This window comes from Salarias fasciatus, chromosome 9, assembly GCF_902148845.1.
Source record: "Salarias fasciatus chromosome 9, fSalaFa1.1, whole genome shotgun sequence".
NCBI classification, from domain to species: domain Eukaryota; kingdom Metazoa; phylum Chordata; class Actinopteri; order Blenniiformes; family Blenniidae; genus Salarias; species Salarias fasciatus.
In genome coordinates, this window is record NC_043753.1 from 57308 (window position 1) to 82284 (window position 24977).

At 41.0% G+C, this 24977-nt stretch overlaps 1 protein-coding gene across 1 annotated transcript in view; it reads left to right on the forward strand.

Moving 5' to 3' along the window:
* Positions 1-24977, forward strand: part of LOC115394191 (NLR family CARD domain-containing protein 3-like) — a gene marked incomplete at its 5' end in the record, with an annotated part of 43107 nt that overhangs the window by 16653 nt on the left and 1477 nt on the right. Inside the window, one exon of the mRNA XM_030099406.1 lies at positions 7123-7296. Within this exon, the coding sequence (XP_029955266.1) occupies positions 7123-7296 (174 nt within the window). The remainder of the gene's footprint in view (positions 1-7122; positions 7297-24977) is intronic.

A 24977-nucleotide genomic window follows, 5' to 3' on the forward strand; every position in this document is an offset into this window, starting at 1 on the left:
GGAGAAGGGAAATGGAAGCTTGATTTAAGGTCTGAGTAAGATAACCTGTAACAAATGATTCTTCGTACATATCCTTTAGTAGTGGAGCCAATTTATGCCAGAACTTTTTTTATAAAATTCTGGTGGGAAGCCATCTGGTCCTGGACATTTCCCATTTTGCAAAGATGCTGCTGCAGTATTAAGCTCTGACATAGTAATCTGTTTTTCTAAAGTTTTACACTGTAAAGAATTTCACTGTAAAAAAAAACAGTAAAATACTGGCAGCAGGGACGCAAGTATTTTACTGTTTTTTTTTACAATGCACCTACTGTAATTTAACAGTATAGTACTGTATTTTGAATTACAGTATATTACCATAGGATAACAATGGGTGGTGTGGTAATTTTACAGCACATCTACTGTTATTTTAGCAGTATACTACTGTATTTTGGATTACAGTACTTAACAGTAGGATAACTCTGTTATGGTAATTTTACAGTAAACACAAGTTTATTCACAAAGAACATTAAATTTGCTATTTTACATTTAATTTCTATAAATCCCCACAAATTAAAAAAAGTAGCTTATAACATCACACAGGGCTTTTGAAATTCTGGACTGAACAGCAAGTCAATCTGGACCCATGTCCATCCAACCTCATGTTTATCACCACAGCAGGAAACGTCCACAAGTCCGACTATTAACACAGAAGACGTGACTTTTCTTTTATTTCACTTAAATTGTATACCTTCTTGCGCTTGTGCTTCTACCAGCCGATCACAAACGCATCCAAAAACAACTGAAGAAAAGTAGCAGTTGAGGCGAGCAGAGGAGATGGAGGAGAGCACAGAGCGAACAACGCAACGACCCCTTACTCTGATGCTGTTTTCAAGAATCAAGAACTGACAGAGTACAGAGCGCTCACACTAACGCTGTTTCCCAGAATAATCAAAAGTGAACTGATTTAATATTGATTAAATGTTATTGCCAATCATTCCTGAACTCTGAACTTGAATAAAAATCAGACCAGACCTTTAAGTAGCACGTTTGAGAACCCCAGGTATAAAACAAGAGAATATATATTCCATAACATTCTTGTACTTTATTACAAGCCCTCCGCAGACTTTGTAATATAACATTTAGAAAATTTGTATTACAAAAAAGAAAAGGTATCCATTACCTATTTGGAATACACTGTACATAATAAAATCCTCAATGAATGGCTTTACTAATAAGCATAAGTTCAGACAATGCATTAAAATAGCACCAAGAACAGTGAAACAGAACACTCCAGCTTGTGAACAAGTCTTTTGTACGTGTCGATGTGAACAATAACAAGTGGAGAAAGAGAAGAGAAGGAGAAAGACAGTGAACAGTGAGAGGATTTGACTGCAGCTTTTGACTGGTATCCTCCATCACCGATGACTAGTGCCTGTAAAACAGACAGACAAACAAAAATTTAGCAACACAACGTCACTGGTAAAATATAAAAATTTGAAACAGACCAGCGGAAGCATGAGGGGACAGAAAAGGGCTAGAGCAATAAACTGTGAAAAGTGTGAGGAAGAGAGAACAGCCAGAGACAGAACGGAGAGAGAGTGGTTATTTGGTCGTTATAGTTTAGGGAGGGAGGTTACCTCTTACTTGGGCTAAGTTACAGAGCTTGCTTTTCCAATTTTAGCAGCCTGACCAGGTGAAACAGACCTAATGAAACAAGCTATTATTTATTATGTCAACTGTTCAATAATCATGCAGACAAACAATCATGGACACTGGCAGTGTTTTGAGATTCAAAGTAAGTTTACCTCGTTGGTTGAAGTCCACATGGAGAGCTTGGAATGATGAAGAAGCTGTGCTGTCCAAAGTCAGGTTCAGAAATATCCTGTCACATCTTCTCACTCAAAAATAACTTGAGTAATGTGAAAAGTTTGATGAATAATGAAGTGTGGCATCAAAACAGAAACATAAGCCCATAATTATCAGTAAGATGCTGATGGATAGTGACACAACTTGTGAAAGAAAATGGTTCCCATCTCCACCACTTGACAGAAAATACTGTTTTATACTGTTAAATTACAGTTATCTACTGTTATTGTTAACTGACCGATTTTACCGTTAATTTACATGCTGTGGATGGACATTTAACAGTATTTTACATTTATTACAAAAAACAGTAAGATACTGTTGTAAATTCACCATAAATTTACAGAAATGTGTTACAGTGTAACCACTGTGTCCTTGATAGGGAAAATTGCCAGATGATCAAAAAAAAACATCAAAATCAGGTGTTGGTGTGTGGTCAGATGAATATAGGGAACTATAAAAGTTTTGAAATATAGAATTGATTTCATTTGGATCCGTGGTTTTACCTGAATTTATCTGCAACTCCAAAATATATTGAGAAGAAGCTCGCTGACGTAGCTGGTGTGCTAGTTGTTTGCTGGCTTTGTCACCATGTTCGTAGACCTGGGTCTGAGTTTGCTGAAGAAGTTCAACTGTATGGTGTGTCAATATGGCAATATGTCAATATGGCATCGACTTCAGCTTGTAATAACAGACGTTCTTTATATATTTCTGGATCTTGGTAATTAGCATAACATTGGTCCAATTGGGTTATGCGTTTTCTGAGTTCAATCAATTTTTCCTGTCGAATTTTCTTCTTATAACTACAATAGGAAATGATCTCCCCTCTAATATATGCTTTTAGAGTTTCCCAGAGTAATAATGCTGAAACTTGTGGAGCTTTGTTCTGACTCACAAAAAAATCAATTTGATAAGATATAAAGTTAAGAAAATCTTAATTTGATAATAGACGAGAATTAAAACACCAGGATCTGCATGTTGAGACTAAATCCTTGAAAACTATGGTCATAGAGATTTGGGGCATGATCTGAAATACTGATGACATCATTACTGCATTCAGACACAGATGACAACAGTCTGTCATCTAGTAGAAAAAAATATATGCGAGTGAAGGTATGGTGGACATGTGAAAAAAAGGAATACTCCCGTTTGGTTGGATCACAGGAACGCCAAACATCAGCTACTCCAAACTCCCTCATAAAAGACTGTATTACTTTGGACGATTTAGAGGGTGGACATGCTTTAGGTGAGGATCGATCCACCTGGGGTTCCAGCCAACAGTTAAAATCTCCTCCTAGTATTAGATAATTGGTGGACAGATCAGGCATGTTTGAAAAGAGGCGTCTGAAGAAACCATCATCGTCACAGTTGGGGGCATCGATGTTGGCTAAGATTACAGCAGTGTTCTGAATATGGCCTGTAACTATGATAAATCTGCCATTAGGGTCACAGATGGTATATGAGTGAACAAATGAAATGGACTTATGTAGCAGAATGGCTGCTCCCCTAGATTTTCCCTGAAATGATGACTGATGGATCTGGCCGATCCATCCTCTCCTCAGCTTCAGTTTACCTGAAGCTTTAAGATGGGTTTCCTGCAAAAAAAAAACAAAAAAAAAAAAAAAAAACTTGGGCATCCAGTTGGTGCAGAAAATGGAGCACCTTGCTGCGTTTTATAGGGTTATTAAGACCCTTACAATTAAAACTAACACATTTAATTTTGCCCCCAGTTGAAATCTTTTTCAAGTTGAGTCATAGTTGATGCATAGGCCCAAGACTGACTGTTACGTCCCCCCTTTAAGATGTTACAAGTGGCTAAGCTAGGAGCGGGGGGGGGGGGACGCAACACTTATGTGCAGGCCTACTGGACGGATGGAAACTAAGCTTCAGGTGGTGTGCGGGCAAAAACAAGGTGCAGTACAAGCAAACTTGGGTGGCCTTTTCCAAAGGAAAAGGGGAATTTATATAACAAAGGATATAATTCAACAGAAGCAGTATTACAAACAAATTTAGAAGTTACAACAAAAATACCACAACTCTGCCAGCAGGCTTTAAAACAACGAGCTGGCAAAAGGCAAAAATGAGGGAGAGCTAACAGAGGGCAGGAGGACATAGGAGAAGGGCCCTGTGGGCGGTGCCACTAAACACAAAAACCCTAACTTCCCCTACACCTCGACCCTGTGACCCTAACTACCTTAACCAGTGACTAGCCCTAACTAACTAGCTAAACCTGAACCTTACCTGCCTGCTACAGAAGATCGTGGCAGCCACCCACGCTTACCTCGTGTGTATAGACAGGATTTTTCCTACATGCAGAAATATAGACCCCGGGGTGTCTTACCTGGAGCCCTTCTCCAAGCAAGAAGACAATACAGAAAAATGGGCGAAGACTACAAAACACTAGGTGGGGGCAGGTAGGTTTTAAGAAAAATAGGCCCACAAACAATAGTCTGGCAAAGGAGGGAAAAACAAGAAGTCTCAAAACTTCAGACAAAGTGTCAAAAAGCTCTCCACAAGATCAAGTAATCTCTCCCTCTCACACAGACAGACAAACACAGGAACAAAGCAATATATAGGGGCAGGACTGGAGGATGATTGGTTGATTTGCTGATGGGTTGATTGGAGACAGGTGTCCAGGATGGCTGCTGGCTGGAAAGGTGAGGTCTTGGCTGAAGGCTGGGAAAGGAAGGAAAAATGCCACGACTGGACACCTGGGGGAGACAGACATGATCATACACTGACACATGAAGGCAGCAGCCATAACACTGACATATTAGACTGCAGTGTGCTGAAAAGCTTTGTCTGACTGTGGCCAAAACAGAGAGAGAATAGAGAAAGAGAGAAAAAAAAGGGAAGAGAAGAGAAGAAAAAAAAGGGACAGACAATAAAAACAAGCTGAGAAAAGAAAAACAAAATTTAAAAAAAAAAACAACCCTCCCACAAGAACTTTGGCAGAAGCATCTCCATAAGGGATGCGTGCTCCCTCCCCTCCCATTATCTAAACAGAAAACCTCTGACATGCTCTGTAGTTCCATTGGCAACTACTTAGTGACCTAATGAAAATCCAAAGCTACAACTAAGGCATTGGGACTGTAGCAGAATATTTAACAGTTTAACAGTGCACATTGTGAATTACTTAACAATGTAACTTGATTAGCCAGAAAATGAATCCAATTACAACCAAAACGCATTGCCCACTGGCAAGAATACACCCAAATATAACTGTACCCACTAGCATCTATTTATTCAATCAGTCACACAATAAAGGATACAGAAACAATAATTAAAAAGAGGAATAAAAAGAAGAGAAAGAAAAAAAGCAAGTAGAAGATAAATGTTTTAGACAAGCACAAAATTAGAATAGTCTTCTGAAAAGTTTACACTTTACTCTCCTTTGAATGCTTTGTAAATAAATGAAAAGAGCAGAAATATATATGTATATATGTATGTATTTATACACATACATACATACATACATACATACATATATATGTGTGTGTGTGTATATATATATATATATATATATATATATACACATACATACATATATATATATATATATATATATATATATATATATATATATATATATACACACACACACTGAAATATTCTCATAAGGACACTAAATTTAGGTAAAGAACATCATAGCAGCTTTTGATATCACAAAATAGGGTGCGTTATGAAGTTATGGTTCTTATAGTATATTGATTATGCTATAAAGAACAGCAATATCTTGAACCCTTAAAGATATTAATCACTGGAGAGGGGTGTGAACAGTCCAAAAACTGCACCACTGTAGGGGGTGTGCATAAGCATGAACAGGTAACAATACAGACAGCAACCCATCAAAAATAAGTATTTGGAGCATTAAAAACTCAAGTAAAATAGTCACAGGCAACATAGGAAGCTCACCGGGTTAACATGCTGGTGTTGGACAAAGTCCAAGAGGCTAATTCAGCCGAGCGGCGCATCTGGAGGGACTCCCTTTTTGACCTGTTTTTTAATGAAGTCTGATGCCAAAGATGGGTCTTCAAACCTCTGTGTCTGGCCTCCCGGGAGTGTAATGCGCAGTATCGCTGGGTGGAGAAGTCCAAACTTGATGTTGGGACAGGCGTGGAGCTCCCTCTTCACGCTAGCAAAAGCGGCCCTCTTCTTAGCAACTAGCGGCGTATAATCCGGGAAGATGGAAATCCTCTTCCCCATGTGCTAAAGAGGGGCCGCTTCTCCAGCTCTGCGCAGTATTAGGTTCCGCGTTTGAAAAAAACTAACACGGACTATTAGTGGGCGAGGAGGGTCTCCAGCTTGAGGCTTTGTGCGCAGAGTGCGATGGGCCCGGTCCAGTGTGGGCTTCTCATCGAGCTGGAGCAGATCCTGTAGGAGCTGAGCCGTAAACTCCATCGGGCGAGTTCCCTCGGCTCCCCCGGGCAGCCCCACCACACGAATATTATTCCATCTGGAGCGGCTCTCCAGGTCCTCGCATTTCTTAGAGAGCGCGTCAGTTAGGGTGGTCAGCGTCCCCACCTTGGTCTCGAGAGCAGTGAGCCTGGTCTCGTGGTCGTTAGCAGACCGCTCCAAATCCGCGATGGTCTCACTTTGTGATGCTATAATGTCCTCGAGAGGTTCCAGAGCTGCTTTTGTTTCTCGTTCACTGAGGTTGAAATGATGGAATCAAACCGATTGATCAAGTCCGTGCGCATTTCATCCATCATTTCCCTCTTACTTAGCAGAAGTGCAGCGTTAGCATCCGGAGGCTCGTCTGTGTCCTCCTCTGGGGATTGGCGAAGTTTGCCGCGGCCTGCCTCGGATGAGGCGGCTTTCTCTCGGCTCATCATGTCAAGTTACTTTTTTTCCGGAGACAGTGTTGACAGATGCGGGAATAAAATTCAAAACTGGCAAAAAGAGTCAAAATGTGCGAGTTAAATATAAAAAAAAAAACTCACATTCCACGGAGCCGCTGTGAAACGCATCCGACATCCTTCCAGGTATTTATTTTTGATGGTTAAGGTTAGGGTAAAGGGCATGGAAGTGTATTATATCAATGGATGTCCCCACAACAATACGAAGACCTGTGTGTGTGTGTGTGTGTGTGGGGGGGGGGGGGGGCTGAGCTCTGCAGCATGTTAGTGATCAGCCTGTTGATGAGAGCCCTCCTCCTGGTGACTTCAGCTGTTTGGGCATTACATTTCTAAACTTTTCCAGTCTGAACCTTCTTACGCTTTCAATCACTTCAACATCAAACTTTTTCCTCTAATCTCACTTCTTTCTCTCTTTATTCAGGTTGATGAACTGCAGTTTGTCAGAGATCAGCTGTTCTTCTCTGGCCTCAGCTCTGAAGTCCAACCCCTCCCACCTGAAGGAGCTCAACCTGAGTGGGAACCAGCTGCAGGATCCAGATGTGCAGCAGCTGGTTGATCTTCAGCAGAGTCCAGACTGCAGCCTGCAGACTCTGAGGTCAGTAGATGGTTGAAGTGAGTCCATGCTGCTTTCAGCAGGTTTGTACTAAACACAGTCAGTGTGAGAACAAAGATCCAGAGTTTGGCTCTCAGTGAGGCTGTGAGAGGAGAACGCTGAGCAGCTTCAGGATTGGACAGCAGAGGACACACAGTCAGCCAATCAGAGGAGCCACAGGCTTGTTGTGTTGGTGTGACAGTGGTGGTCCTTCATGAGCTCTGAGCTGCTGACTGCTGCTCTGAACAGGACTGAAGTCCTCGCTGCTTCACAGAGACTCTGATCATCTCCTCTCATCTCTCTGCAGGTGGTAGAACTGAGAGCAGAGAGGAAGCTGTGTGTCCTGAAGATCTACTGAGGAGAGCAGAGCTTCATCCAGACTGAGTGACAGAGGAACCACCAGAAGATCTGCTGAGTGTCAGTGGAGCAGTGTAAAGAGCTGTGAGAGTCCAGCATCGAGCCAGGGTTCCTCTGGATGTGACACAGAACCATCAGTGTGTGGACTGAACCTCCTCCTCTTCATGTTGTGTCCTTGGAATTTGTTGAGATTTTCTGTTTGTTTTTCTAAATTTTTCGTTGGCTTTTGAACCATGTTCCTTCATTCTGGACCTGAACAAGTCCCCTTCAGAGGACAATGAAACTCTGTAACCTTCAGAGAGTGAACTGGTCTGTGTGGAGTTTCTCAGATTCTGTAAAGTGGACCAGGAGCTGGTCAACACTCCATCAAGCTGTTCACCACCTTCACCTCCATCAGCTGAGGATTTGTCCACAGCACAGAGAGTGAGCTGCATGAACAGAGACACTTCCTGTTCCAGTCGGCTCTGATTGTGTCTTGAAAGTGAAATGAATCCTCCGCTGTGTGTCGGTCACACTGAGCGATCTGCACCGTCACACACCGGTCAGCAGGCTGCTGCAGCTGCTTTGTACAGTGTGTCTGTGGCCGACTGGTCCCATCAGGACTCAACATGTCTCCTCTGAGAACCGTCCACAGCTGATCGGGGAGGATCAGGTTGCTCCTGCTGCTGCTCAACATGATCTCAGGTGGTCCACACTGTACAGAGTTTGACGACTCAGCTTTTAAAACCACTTTCTGTCCTTCTGGTTTCTGTGAACTAATGTTTGTAGAACCTCAAGTCTTCGAAGTCAAATTAAGCCAAACATCTTTTTTTTTTTTTTCTTCAGGACAATCTGAATTGTACGGAGCCCCTAAAGGGACATCAAAAAAAAAAAAAATTTAAGGGAGTCCTACGTGCACACGCACAGCTTTTACGCGCTCACATAAAGTTGTTTATGTGCGCACGTAAACAACTTTACGCAAGCGCGCAGAAGTTCTACGTGCACACGTAAATACACCAGGAAGTACATGCATCTGTTGTTCGAACTGGAGACTACGATACAGTACATCCTGCTCCGTTATGGCTTCGAAATGACTCTACAGGACTTGGTTGAGCTGTACTTTAACCTTGGACTTCATCATAAGGACATTACTACTTTGCTTGCAAGTCGCCACCGTTTTATTGTCTCCGAACGACATTTGAAATGGCTGTTGAGATTCTATGGCCTGTTTTGGAGGAAGAACTATGCCAGTTACGATCGAATAATTACTTTCATTCAGGAACAATTGCAAGCTTCTGGACAATTACATGGTTATAGGTGGATGTATGCAAAATGTCAGGAGAATGGATTACGTGTCCGCAAAGAAGACATGCGTTTGATTCTAAAAGAACTGGGCCCACAGGGTGTTGAACTCAGGGCATCCAGGCGTCTGCTGCGCCGATACTATTTTGCAAGAGGACCGAATTTTATTTGGCACTTGGACTCCTACGATAAACTCAAGCCATTTTGGATTTGTATCAACTACTGCATTGACGGGTTTTCACGGAAAATCATTTGGATGAATGCTTTTACTACAAGCAGTGATCCCAAAATCGTTGGAGGCTACTACATAGAGGCAGTGGAGAAACTTGGTGGTTGTCCAAGGATTGCGAGAGGCGACTTGGGCACAGAGAATGTTAAAGTCAGAGACTTTCAGCGTTTTCTCCGTCGCAACATACAGGACGGCTCTTCTATCGACAGCTACATTGAAGGGGCAAGCACGGCAAACCAGAGGATAGAAAGTTGGTGGGGATCCCTCCGGAAGGAATCTATGGATTTTTACATCACTCTGTTTGTTGATCTGAAGGACCGTGGTTTGTTCGACGGTGAATATTTAGACAAAAGTCTATTTCAGTTCTGCTTCATGGGGATCATCCAGGTAGGCATTTATATGCATTATATTGTGTTTCGTGCTGTTTTGAATTCTACTGTCCAAAGTGTTGCACTGCATCACAAATCATACGTTGCTCAGGCTGTTTTTTTCACTGCACGGTAGTATAATAACAGTAGTGAGCAGACACAGTTAGTGCGCACATACGGTAAAAGCAAAACCGTGAGGATTGCAAAAGGTCAAGTGCCACAGATCACAAGCTTATTCAGTATTAATAGAAAACACACGAGTACTGCTGATAAAAAAAACTGAACAACAATGTAAGAAAAGCTATTAGGCTCTAATTTGACGGCGCAACTTGGCGATGATCAGCGGCGGAGGCAGCGCATTCCTATTTTCGACAGGCGCAGAAGAGGGTTTCTGACCGGTCTGCTGCACTTGCGCCGAGATGGGCGTGGCGGCGCACCAGGGGGGGGGCTCGACAGAATCAGCTGGCGCAGTGAGAGTTTATTGCGGAAGGTGTGAGCAGGCTGGGGAGGAGGATCTGATGATAATTTGTCTGAGAAAACCTCAGAGGCAGGGTTTCAGCTTGTCAGTGTCATGAAAGATACACAAAATCACTCATGAACCACATAATTGTTTTTATTATCTTCTTTAGCACTAGAACATCCAAGACGATCTGACAGACCATTTGGGTTTTTAGAATTCAAATAAATCTGTTAAAAATAATTCCCCTGTCCTCTAAATCTTTGACTTTTCCTAAATATGTGTCTTGTATGTTTTTCTGAAGTAAATAAGGTCCTAACAATGACACACATAATATTACAAAGCATTTATACCTCCAAATGCCAACAGTGGTCTGTGAGACTTATTATTTATTTATTTATTTATTTATTTATTATTATTATTATTATTATTATTATTATTATTATTATTATTATTATTAGACTGATTAAAAAGATGCACTTCACGGGGCTTTTTTTTCTTCTGTGATTGATTTGTTTTGGTTCATGCGCGCATCTGAACAGGGGGCTAGCTCTGACAGCAGACAATCAGACAGATGGCCAAAAATATCAAGCAAATCCCAAAAGAAAGATAGTAAAAACAGGCATAAATAAGAGATATAAGGTGGAAGAAGCTTTAGCAATGATACAGGAGGTCAGTGAGGGGGAATCTGATGGCGGAGACGTGTCGGACATCAGCGATCTTGACTGGAGTGAAGAGGAGGAATGTTCTGAATCAGAGTCAGAACAGTCGCGGGCCAAACAGCGAAACAAATATAATGCTGCTGCCCCAAAAATACCTGACCGACCTCCAGCTGCTGTACAGTCCAGCGTAGAACCTGCAGTGGCGCATGAAGCGCTCACGCGTCACCTCCAGGTAGAGAATTACTGTAGGCTGCTGTCAGTTTACAACTAAATAATAATAACATAAAATGGTGTAAAATTATTATTATTATTATTTTTTAAACTAATGTAATAAATATGAGCACAGCAGTGAACACGGTATTGACAGCAGGGGCACTGCAGCGTCTCCAGATGTGCCAGTTACAGATTCAGGTAAAATATCATATCCTCCATCAAAGTACAGCAAACCATGTATTTTTCGTTTCCAAAAATTAATTTTAGAACGAACATATTTTCTGAATAAATACCTTTGTCCTGTGGAGCCTGCAGTCCCAGAATAAAATGAGCAGGGTGAGGACGGGTCGGTGTGGGAAGGTGTCCGTCCTGGTGCGCAACCGGGGAGACATATTTTACTAATTTTAATATGTTCTTGATTATTATTGACGGTTAATAATACAACTATTTTGTGTGTGTTGGCGTGTGTGTGCGTGTGTATCAGGGAAACGAGTGCCCGGAGTGTGAGTGAGAGGTACGCTGCGCAAATGCGCACTGTAAAAAGTTCAATACATTTTAAAACCTGATTTGAGGCATTAATAAAGCAGATATGAGGCAGACGTTTTGCTGATCCTCTTGATTTAATATTTTGTTTCTTTACCTTAATTTCTAATGCATTAGATTACAGAAAAGCAACCTGTTGGTGTGCTCCTGCGCAAAAACACTGCATATGTATGACAGTCTGGCTGACCATAGCGGCCTTTGGAGGGGGGTAAGAATGCTGGCAACATGTGAAGCAGAGCGGAGGACGGAGCAGATAGCAGATGTCGCCACCATTCTCTCATAAATGATTATCCTTTGTCTGGGATGGCCGGAATGCCATGTGTGTGATAGGAATTATAGGGAATCATTTCAGAGGACATCGATCTGATGACAACTGAACCAGCAGTCCTAAGTAGACTCACCAGCTCCGCTGTGCAGCTGCTCTGAGTGATTGGCGCGCAGACACCTGTAATTCTTTGTGCTTTCCCAAATGTATCTTTAAGAGTTATGATGCACACAAATAAAAACAGATTTTCCCTTTCCCTACAAAGTCTGTATGTAGCCGCTAAATGCAGGGTGTCTGCATTTTTATTTCATTTGTCTGGCTCCCCAAGCTCTACAAGAGATTATTTATTTCAAAATGCAGTCATATACATTGTTGCTTCACTATGGTTTAGTATTGAGGCCAGGAAATAAAATGTATTTCATCATGTTAATATAGCAGTGTCCTTCGCTGCAGTGCATTTGAAAAAAAGGAGAGGTGTTCATTTGATTGGTCAAATTGCGCTCAGCTGGGTTAAACCCACTTTCTCTCCTCTCTCTTGCGCCACCTGCGCAGGTGGGCGGGATGGAGGCGTGACTGCGCCTGGTTCACGAAATTAGGACAATTTTCTGGACACGCCCCGTTGACTTTATCCACCGACAGCGCACTTTGCGCTCCGCTGACAGCGGTCGGATTCGGCGGAGTCTACCAAGTTAGGGCCCATTGTGTTAATGCTGACTTTCAGTCAATAGGTCAAATGAACAGGGAGGTATTGAGCTCAAATACTGCATTGCTCTTATATAATTTTCTTTTTACAATATTTACAGCTAAAACAAAGAGGTGTGTCTGAAAGAGACTTCAGTATTGTGATACACAAGTGATTTGAGATGAATACGTCAAATAACCTGGGAGCTATTGAGAAAAAAAAATGTTAATAAAAAAAATTATAATAAACGTGTCGGCTCACTTGACTGTTTGTCAGAGCGCCGGCAAGCTTGACCGCAATGTGTAATAGCATATACAACTTATTAATTAAAAGCTAATGAACCCATCAGTGCAGTTTATGTAACACGTTTATATAATCGTGCAAACCAGTGTCATTAAGAACCCCGATACATGTAGAGAAGTTACAATGAACCAATACACTAATAAAATTTTTGCCTTGTTTATAAATTCATGTACTTGTACTGTAGTTGTTACGCTTTCAAGCCACTCCATGATAAACCCTAATGTCTCAACATCTGTTGCCACCGGGTGACGTCATCAATAGTTGACTACCGTTGCCTCAACAGAACAGTCGTTATGGCAACGGTGTAAGTTCAATTCAATAGTGAAAGTTGGGGATGAGAGAGGCAGAGAGGAGACAGAGAGAGACAGTCTGTGTGCGGCGGCAAATGAGAAATAACGTATGTGTCACTCAGTCCCGAAATATGAATGTGAATAGGCTACAGTCAGCACTCCATAATTTCTCTCCACTACACTGTGTCTATGAAGCTGTGTGTATGCATGTTTGTATTGGGTGAAAAACAGAAATTCCACTGTGGGACTAATAAAATATCAAACTGACCCAAATATTAGATGACCTGACTTTAAGGAGGACCCCAGTTTTTGCACAATATGAAAAAAACAGTCTTCTATATCAGGGTCACTGCTGTAATTCTTCTACTCACACCATAAAGTTGACATTGTTGACATTGCAGTATTGTTGACCTTTTTGCTTATGCCATAAATTAATATATTTCACATGAGTTCTCTGATAACTTACCCAAGACTGACATGGGAATATCAGTTAATGTGATTTCTTACTTTCTAATAATAAATTCAAATTGATTTATTGGCATGACTTTAACAATACACAGTATCACCAAAGCACTTCATTTCAATGCAATAATTACATCATACAACATATTTTAATCTGTGTATTAAATATGTTTTGTTTGTTTGTTTTTTTCAGGATGAACTGGATGAGACCATCCGTGTGTGGGATTCACACGTCATCAGACCATCCAGGAATGACCGGGTACCCAGTGGTCAGCCCAGAGTCATGTACATGTTCCCAGAACTCTACTCAACTGAAGACTGCATTTCTCTGGTGGACAGTGCTGATGTGCAGCTGTGTCGAAGTGAAAGCACATTTCGACCATCAGTGCCATGTGACGCAGACATCTACAACCTCTGCAACATTCTGATGGTGGAGTCACAGTTGCATCTGCCAGCTGATGCTTATGAAGCACTGGATTTGTACCTGGAATTGAGGAATCAGATCAGATCCTCTCTCTAATTTACCGCTAAAAGAAAGATAACAAAAGATGCAGCTTCCTTGGTGCTTTTAAAGCCGGAAGGATAGACTATTGTTCCATTTATTTATTTTTTTTTAATTAGTGATGAAAATGGTACTGGAATATTAAGAAATATACTGTCATTGACTGTTTTGACGGACAGAATAGCTGTTGAATGACTCTTCTAATCTGAATTCTGACTGCCACGCGAACAATTTCGCTGAACGTGATGTAGATCACCTGGCCAACATAGTGTGTGATGAAACTTCTCATATTTGGACCACGAAGCCTGGTCTCCATCAAGGAAAGGATTCCATGCATGGCAAAGCATACTTGATAATTGTGGTTGTAAATAGAACTTTTCATTTTATCCAAATCGAGAGAGAGAGAGAGAGAGAGAGAGAGAGAGAGAGAGAGAGAGAGAGAGAGAGAGAGAGAGAGAGAGAGAGATGCCAAACAGCTTTGTCTTCTCTGTTTATTGAAGAATGTTCCAATTCATAAATGTAAATACACAATGCTTCATTAGAACTGGTACTTGCAGAAAACATTTCACTGAACATTGGACTGTACTTTCAGAATAAAACCATGTGAACATTTGAAAATACATGTAGCTTAATGAAAGGATGTTCAAAGATGCTATGTCTCAGAAAGATTCAACTGAATTAACATTCTGAACTTGAACAGAATTAACATTCTGAAGTGTTTCACTCACAACATGTAGATATTTCAGCACACCCATCTGTTACAGCCATACAAATGTTTAGAAAAAATATATGGTGGCAGTTAAAAGAAGGCAACAGCCTCACCATGGATGTCACCAACAAAAAATAACATGGCATGTTCAGTGCTTTCATTTTCCATTCAAACGTTGAAATATTTTAACAACTGTTTTTATATTGTGCCTACTTGAATGACTTTTCCTGTTTACTTAAATGAGTAATAACTTAAAAAAAAAACTATGATCATGTAGGAACATTTTTAATTCTCCAAAACATTGGTAATCGGGTTAAAAAAAAACCCCGACATTAATATTTGCACACCTGGATTTTGAAGGCACCCAGTAGTTTCACCTTGATAAAGTCATCACGATTAATGCATTTTATGCAGATCACAGAATATCCATGGCAAAGCAATCACCAGACAGCAACTTATCCATTTCTGTGCGAAACTCTGCATATGAGCTGTAAGTGCATGGTAACTCGAGAACTGCTCCACATGTGTGAGCAACAGGCCTGCCACTCAAACCACACATCATATTGAAAGTCACTTCAATTCTCTCCTTGCATATTACAGTCGACCCTGTGCAGAAGCGTAAGAACGTCTCCAAATTCCTTTGGTCAGTGCCTCTCACATACCGTCGCAGGTAGTTAAGAGCTGTCTGTTCCTGTGCATTCAGACTGTCACTTGATGGCTGAATCATCTGAGACACTTTCTTGTTAGTTGCTGACTTAGATTCATAGAGTTTCACTATGGCATCTTTTGTGAGGGGTGTCGGCAAAGCATCTTGAAAAGTGGAGTGAAAACAATCTATGATGAACTTTGGCTCTTGAAGAAGAGCTTTATGTGCCATTGTTAAGATGGCAGCCTGCATGTTGTCTTTAGGGGGCAAGCAATGTGAGCCCATTCTTGAAATGAGGTCAAGTAAGTCCTCCTCCACAGTTTCATCAATGTTGCCTTGTATTGCTTTTTCAACTGATGTTCGCTCACTTACTGACAGAAATTTGCCAAATGACACCATCAGGAGTTCTTCGTCGACTGAGGTGACTCCTTGAAAACATGCAAGAAGAAAAGCTGGTGACAGTCGGTTTGGCATGATGTTGTGGTCTAAGTATCCTTTCAACCAAATTCTTCCAACAGCTTGCCATTCTTTCTCAGAAAAGTCAGGTCGCAGTCTGAGAACTCGTTCATCTTCCCCCTCGCACTGTTCTAATAAATGTTCCCAGAAAGCAGAGTACACTTCTCTAGACACACCATCACCATCCACAGCTTTCTCATTGTGGAACTCCATGCTTAGATTGACATTCATTACTTCTGGATCCACAAAGATATCAATGACATCACGTAGAATGTTTACTCGTCTTAATTTCACATAGTGGACTTCTTTTTCCGCTCGGTCTGATGATACAGGAAGACTGGTTGGCCGTGCAGGATCGGTATTCGGTGTTGAATGCTGCAAGAAATACAAAAAAAAAGACCTTGTAAGTTGATGTGATTTTTGATGAAAATAAATAGGCATTGATTAGATTTTACTCATACAGATCCAAGACGCAACTGCTTTATTATCCGAGTCTGGAAACAGTGTAGAAATAGTTAATTTAGGTGTGTGTGTGTGTGTGTGTGTGTGTGTGTGTGTTTGTGTGTGTGTGTGTGTGTGTGTGTGTGTGTGTGTGTGTGTGTGTGTGTGTGTGTGTGTGTGTGTGTTTTAAAGGTGCAATAAGTAATATTATGTCACATAACGTCCTCCTCCAACTCAGGTTGCCAGTTTGAGAGACTTCAGGTGAGCTTAGATGGTTGAAGTGGGTCGCCTTCGTGCTTGTTGCCTTGATTAACCAATGTATCTAAATACAGCAATTTAGCCTGTGGGAACTAATAAATGGCTCTGACTCACTCGTCCTATTCATCTGACCTCTATGCCCTCTTTCAATCTCTCTCTTCCTCTCTCTAAAAACACATAACCAGCCTACATGTTTCACTGCTACATGCCATTAACCACTCCCCCTCTCTCGATGCCTCCCTCCCAATCCCCAAGGTATGTCATTTGAGGCCTCCTGTGTTGATCCACCTGCATGGAACAGAGCAACGTTGAGCTGTTTCAGAGAATCAATCTGTCCTATCCTTGTATCTCCTTCTGTCCCTTCACCACAACCAGAATAGCAGAAAGCTACCACCTCTGAGCCTGATTCTGTAGGTTTCTTCCTTTTAACAGGGAGTTTTTCCTTTTCACAGTTGCTTATGCTCGCTAATGTGGAATTGTTGGGTTTTCTCTGTAAAAGCAGCCTAGCAATGACTGTGTTGTAAGTGACGCTATACAAATAGAGCTGAATTGAACTGAATGAATACATCATGACATAAATAAATAAATAACATGGAAAAAATTGGAAGCATTTTCAAATAAAAGTTCAACAAAGTACTTGCATGAAGTCGAAGTCTTGTGGATTCCAGGGAAGAGTGGAGTCTTCATCTCCATCCTCAGGACCACTAACAGGTCCAAATTGTATTTCAGAGTCTTCAAGAGATGCCTTTATGGCAAGGGCAAGGGCATCGTTGTCAGGATCTGACAACTGGTCTGTGTTGTAACTTGATGAGGGCCTTGAACAGAAATCTTCAGATTCATACTGGCTCGTAGACTGACAAATATGATTGCCAGTGCCAACATCATCGGATACTGGTGAATGCAGCACCATCACCTCTCTGTTCCTCATCTGAGGTGGTGCCGCTGTGGAGTAGCAGCTTGGTTCTTCTGCCTGTCCATAATTAAATGGCACAAAAACATAAAATTGGTTAGAACAACGAAATACGGAATCAAACAATAAAATCCATAGACAATATGACAAATTACAGGTTGCTAAAAGTTCGTGGTCACACTTTCAATATGGGGGCGGCTATGGCTAGGTTGGTAGAGGCGTTGTCCCACATGCTTAAGTGTATGCTATTGGACAACAATAGATTACAACATTAGAATGTTGCACAAAGGTATTCCTCCTACCAAAAAGTTTTCTGCAGTAGCTGCCCAAGGGACACATATTTATAAACTATGCGGTGTGGTGGAAACAATAGTCACATGTGCATGCGTGAGTGAGTGTGAATGACCAAATGATTAACAAATGAAGTTAGTGTGTTGGAGTCTGTCCATCTTTGTGCAAAAATTCGTGTCAGTTCTGTTTTTTTTATTAAGTTCAATCTATGATTCAGTCAATGCCCACACTCCTTTGTAGACTAGGGTGCATTGGTTTATTTTGGATTTCAAACCATGTGGCTGCTTCTATATTGTGATTGGTGCAACATCAGTGTTAGGCCCATGGATACTGTATATCACACACTGGGTCTGTAAAAATGCAGTGTTTTCTGCTGGAGCTTACTCTTTGATCGTTTTCCTGCACCGAGTCACTCAGTGCTGAATCTGATGATCTCTCTGAGTGATCCACTTGATGGTCAGCCTTCCTGGTTTTATTCTTCCTGGTTCTGTCCCTCGAAGATCGTGTCTGTACTCTCTAGGTCTATAAAGAAACAAGCAGATCACCAGAACATGATAATATCCAGCTGTGGCAGCTCATGCAACTAATCCAAACAAGCTTTTATGAACCCTATGTAACCGAACTTGCACCGAAGTGAATAGAAAAGTGGAACAATTATTCAGAAAGCATTTCTCTTGAGCACATCCCTTGAGCTCTAGCAACTCCACTATGAACCATGACTGAGCACATATGAGAGTTATGTGAGAATTAGACTAGGGATTGGGAACTTTTGGTGCTGAGAACCGTGAAAGCCAAACAGATTAAAAACTTACGTCTGTGACAGCTATTTATTTATTGATTTGTTTTCCAAATACTAAATACAACAAATGGTACTTTTCCACTAGTCCCTGCTTGGCTTTACTCCACACGGTTAGCTTTGCGCTTCCTTGGCTGGCCTCAGCCACGTAGTTTTATGCTGTAATGACTGGAGTTCAACATTATTGAGTTAAAGCTTGCTGTTGCACCATTATTCCTGAGGGTGCCATTGTAACATTAGATAGGTGGCTGGAGCCAGTGTGTTATGTTCACGGACAATTGGTGAGAGTTTAAGGTTGAGAGATTGGCGTGGGTGGTACTGTGTCTGCAACAGTATCCTTATGTTGGTTTATTGTTTGCTTGCTTAGGTACAATAAAAAGTAGTTTTGAAAGACCTGGAGATGTCTCGTGCTTGGCGGATTGCAGCACGTTCAAATATCAGGGGTCGACAACCCTTGGCACGCGCGCCACGGGTGGTCCGCCTGGCATTAACACTCGGCACGTTTACAGCCGCATAATATAATGGGCAGAGCGGATTGTAAATATGTCATGTAAACGCCCGAGTGGATCCGCTTCACTCGGAGCAGATTGTATTTTGGAGCCGATTGTAGGTGGTGGTGTACACCGATCGATAATCCGCTCCTTGTCTCACATAAACACTGCCTGACAGCAGATCGGAAAAAAACGGGGGATTATTTGTTCCGCGAATGCATTCCCTTGATGGCTTATGCAGTAAACGGGAAGCAGCACAGTCAAAAGCAAGGAAAAGGTGGTTGAAAAAACTTTTTTAACAAAAACCTGGAGAGAAAAAACACTGGAGAGGCGAAATGGAAGCAAATCGTGCTACAGTGAGTTGTTCAAAGAGCTCCATAGCAGAATACGAGCACCGCCTGGCCGGTGTTGTGGATTAACTGGTTCCGGTGTTAACGAGTGACGGCGGAATTCTGTGTGAATACATGCTGATAACAGCAGTTGTTAAAGTAAGACTCACAAAAGACTTAAAACTTATACATTCACTGTAACTGTAGAAAACCGACATTTGCGAGAACGAGTTCAAGTCTCAGTCATCTGTTGGTCACAAGTTAACATGGACACCAGTTAATCTGAAACATCGGTATGCTGAGCACAAAGTTTATGAAAACACTTTTTGGAGTTAATAACAGAAAAATATCTTTAAATATATGATTGTATGTGCTTTATCTGAATGGAATACATTTCCAAATAGGCTATGTTGGAAATCTTTTTGTATTTTGTGTTAACTTGCGTTTTAGTTGAAAATGGCACACACATTGATGAGAAAATTTGGCACTCCATGACAAAAAGGTTGCCAACCCCTGATCTGCACAAAAAAGCATTTTCTAAATTTATGCATCACAAATTACATAATGTGAGAAATGATATACACAATAATGTTTTGATCACACAAATATTGGAGTGATTACCTTCTCTGGCTTGTCGTCTGTGGCCTCGAAGTCTGAAGATGTTTCAGAAAGTGTTATGACAGCTTCTGGGGAACAATCCTTCTCCCGGGATGAAACATATACGCGCAGTATTCGTATTTTGGTGTCCTCATACAGCTGACTAACTGTGATTTCAGCCGGTAATGGGTTGTGAGTAAAGTCACAAATATCAAAATCAAAGTCGTCCACTGCTCCTTTAGGAGATCGTCCATTTGGAAAAAACAAGGTCTTCCCAGTCTCCAGTAACTCTGCCATTGTGACTGTTTTCTGGACAGCCAAAGAACACGTTCCACCTCCATGTTTTGTTCTGACTTGATGATAATCGCCTTTAAAAAAATGCAGCCATCCCATTTCAACCCGGCGGCAACTCTTTTCTCCACGTGTATTGCCAAGCTGGAAGCCCCTGCTGCCACCTGTGTTGTTATTGGCCGGAGTTTTTCGAAATCCTTGCAGTCTCTCCCTGATACTTTGCATGAGAGCTGGCTTATCAGTCTGCGGGTCCCTCGAGTTTTCATTTGCCACATTTCGTTGCTGGCAAAATGCTCTCACAGCGAGTCGGTCACCATATCTGTGGATATACTGTCCTAACTGCTCATCAGTCAGAACTCCTACGACGCTGATGTCGATCTGAAAAAGGACAGGAACATGTAAACAACTTTGAAATAAATAATACTTTAGAATTTGAGAAATTAGGGAAAGCCAGCAAAACTAGGAAAACGTTCGGTGACGTGAACTTATGTGATTACATTCATGCTTCATTCCATCATGCAATGCGTGCATCCAGGTATTTACCTTGTCCTCTCGTAGTTGGTTGATGACGCTGTCTGGTACATTTCTTGATTTAAGGAAGCTTTCCAAATTCACTTCTGCGGCCATGTCTCACATGTTACTAAACGGGCATGGAGAAGCGAAATGACTCACGTGAGAACTTTACGCGCGCACGTAGAACTTCTACGTGCGCGCATAAAAGCTTTTACGTGCGCACGTAGAACTTTTGCGTGCTCGCGTAAAAGTTCTACGTGCGCACGTAAACAACTTTACGCCAGCGCGTAAAAGTTCTATGTGCACACGTAAACAACTTTAAGCCAGCGCGTAAAAGCTTTACGTGCGCACGTAGAACTCTCTTAAAAAAATATTTTTTTTGATGTCCCTTTAGGGGCTCAGTAGAATTGTCACATTGTGTGTGCTGCAGACATAACAAACTCCACACACACCTATTTTCACTTTCATCCTATTTCTTAGTAGAGATGGTCTGATCGGATATTCTGGATCAGTATCAGATCCAATATGGACCAAAACAGCTGCATCAGATATCAGAATGTTTGGTTTAGAAAATGTCTGAAATAGTGGAGATCAAGGGTTCCTGTAGACGGGTCTGCAGAAAACACATGATGATGTGAATTCACAAGACTGGAGCAGTGTACTTATTAATGTTCATTTATAGTGATTGTTTATCACTGTTATTTGTATTTTATTTTTTGCAAAAGAAATCTGTTCCGATTCTTAAAAAAAAAAAAAAGGTGGCTGACTTCTAAAAATATGCAATGTTTTGTAAATTGTTTTATAAGAAGTTGAACTCCATTTGATTAAAATGTTTATCTTTGGCAGCTCTCTTGTTTTTGCATGTCTGTCACAGTGAGGTGTTTGGAGTGAGGAAGTGTAATAATAATGCGTTCATCTTAATGTAATGTGATGGCTGGTGATGGTGGTTTTGAAGGAAACTCTGATCTCCTGACAGATACAGTGTGCTGTTCAGAGACTGGATCACAGACACTGATGGGGTTTGCTGCATTTTTGGTGCAAGTGTGTGGGGTAATGTGAAAATTTCAGAGTAACGGGTTAAATACTGAGTAATTACCAGGTAATAACATGGACCTCACTTCCTTTTACAGTACAGTTGCACTTTAATAACTATGTAATTTCCAGGTAGATATTTTTTTATTTACTGGGTAACAAATGAGTAATTACCATGTAATAACATGGAAACAGACCTCACTTCCTTTTACAGTACAAATCCACTTTAATAACTATGCATTTTTGAGGTAGGTATTTTTGCAGTTCCTGGGTAACGAATAAGTACTTAACAGGTAATAGTGTTGAAACAGGCCTCACTTCCTTTTGCAGTAGTCTGCAGTTCAACCGTAATTACCAGGTAAATGTTGTAGTTACTGGGAAATACTAAGAAGTTACCGGGTAAGTAGTAAAAACCACTTGACTACTAGGTAAATACATAGCGTCCACACCTAGCAGTACCTAGTAATACCTATTAAAAAGTCTACATTTCCCAATGATTACATGGTAATTACTTAGTAAGTACTTGGCAATTAACAACATAGTTGCTTTATACGTTATAACTACCCAGTAATTAATACTTACTACCAGGTAGTTACTTGGTTTTTGCCTGGAATTGGCTTGGTAATTACTCTAAAAGTACTAGGTAATTAGCAACATAGTTACCCTGAAATTACATGGTAACTTTACAGTAACTTCTCCTTATTACATGGTACTTACCTTGTAATTACTATGTTAATACATGGTAATTACCGTACCGTAAAAGGAAGCGTTACCTATTGGGATTATTGAACTGTCATGATAGCCCTCCAACATCTTCATCTGACATTAAAGTCAGACCAGACTTTACAATAACTCAACACCACCCAATGCATTATGGGACATTTCATTACAGGTTGGATTCCAATGCTGTTTGTGCTCAGCATCAACTCAAAATCTTACTTTTTTTTGACCTGTCAGTCAAAATGTCTAATTCCACTTGATTGAAGATAAATCCACTTCAAAAGTATATTTCAGCAAGATAAAAAATCTTGTTTCAAGACAATGCCTCTTAAATCAAGACAACTTTCGGTAGCACTTTACTTGAAGCACCCGGTATACCACATTATAAGTAGGTATAAACACTCAAATGATCACAATGCCTTATAACTCACTTTACAGCATAGGGTTAGGGTTAGGGTTAGGGTTAGGTCCTGGCATTGTGATAAACTATGAATGTTTATAACTATAACTACACGTGTTATAATGGCATTATAATGCTCTATAAATGTACTTATAATGTGTTATACAGGGGGCTTCAAATAAAGTGTTATCAAAACTTTCATGTATGTTGCACCTCTGGCAGCCAATCAGTGATGTCCTCATCAGTAAAAGTCCAAACATACTAATGATGACCTCTCAGTCTCCTGGGGTCCGTTTCACAAAGCAGGTTGAAAAAACTCAGTGAAATCCTGAACTCTGTGTTGATCTACTCTGAAATGGAAAACGCTTGGTTTTCGGTTTCACAACTGCTGATTTGAGTTGGATTACTTAACTCGAAGTAGTTTCACCTGGAGTTAAGCACGTGCCTGACAACGATAAAAAGCCAGCATCAATGGAGATTTCATTGGTGTGAGCAGAGACAGATGATGGTGCAAGTCTCACACACAGACGATGGCAAACATGGAGGAGGCAGGCGAAGGCGTTGTGGTGGAGAGGTCGAGGACACAGATACAACTAATGCAGTACACCCCCGGCCCCCATACGCAAGCATGTTGAGGTAAGTCATGTTTCTCTTTTGCTTTCCACAGTTAAACTGACACCGAACAGGCTAACTATATACCAAAATAATGGATAGCATTGCTAATATATTGGAAGTAGCAACCTGTTGGACTTGGTACTGTAATGGCTACTAGCTAACTGATTGGTTAATCTTACGTACAAGTTAGCTTGCCAACCTGACGTGTTCAGTATTACAGGTACCATAGCATACACCCAGCAGCTGCTTTCTCCGCCTGTGGTCTGTGCAGTCCAGGCATCATTTGGCAGATTTTTAACTCTTTTACCACCTTTGGTATGTTTCCAAGAAATGCAAATTTGCAAGCTAGTTATTTAGCATCTGTCTTAACCTAGTAATCCTGCATCTGAGAAAGCATTGCAATTCATGATGCAATTTTTTCATAAACGGACACTTTCTTCCCTCCGTTTTCCAAAATAACTTTGCTCACACACCAGCAGACAGTGTGGATGGAGGCACTGATTCTGAAAGCCAGTCATTCTCTGCTTATGCAAACACCAAGACGTAGTTTTTTTTTAAGCCCTAAATCTTTTCCATTAGCATCCTCAAAATGAATTAACAAATTAAAATTTTTAAGGTTGTATCTGTTCTTTTATTAGATCATCTTGTGAAATTAAACCAACTCCAGTGATGACCTAGTGGTAGAGCACCCGCCTCACAACCGGGAAGTCGTGGGTTTGCATCCCGGCCGGGTCATACCAAAGACCTTAAAAATGGTACCTACTGCCTTCTAGCCAGGTGCTGGGTGTATATAGAATGGGGTAGGGGGTTGAACACACAGCTACCAGAGGTCTTACGAAACGGAGATAGGTGCCGCCTAACACACTTAAGCATAGGGAGACTATCCATAATTTTTTTGTTGTTATAGGAGCGCAGCGGGGCTTAAAGGGCCAAGGGGTATCCCAGTCCCAAGGGGTAGCCCTACCCCTATCACTCTCCTACCCCTTTTAGAATAGGACTGAGGGCTAGAGCTATCTTTGCAGCACTACGAATTAGGATACCCCTTGGCCCTTTAAGCCCCGCCGCGCTCCTATCACAACAAAAAATTATGGATATTAGAAATGATAGAAATTACATTACAAATTACTTTTATTTTTTAATAATGGTATTATTATTTACCTTATATTTATTTTTGAGGTTCTCCCACTTTTTTGAAGCTTGCTGGGCTGTAACTTCCCCTTCCAAGCCATTTTCTTTTATGAATTTCCTAAAGTAATACATATATGGTTATATAAACACGTTTTATTACTAACATATTAGAGCTTAGATGAATAATATAATTTACTCCCATTGTGTTTTGGCGCTGTATTTTGATTTCAAAAACTTTTCTTCATTTTCACCTCTAAACTGAATCAGAAGTCGGGTTTCATCGGGGTCCCTGTGTCAAACATATTACGTTAAAAACATGATAAAAGATGACGTTAATACAGTGATTAGCGCTCTTCAGAAGTTACAAATTTACGATTGGAAACGGTGCTACGCAGCGCTTAAACGTTAATCCATGACTGGGACACTGTCACGCTAGTTTATCTATAA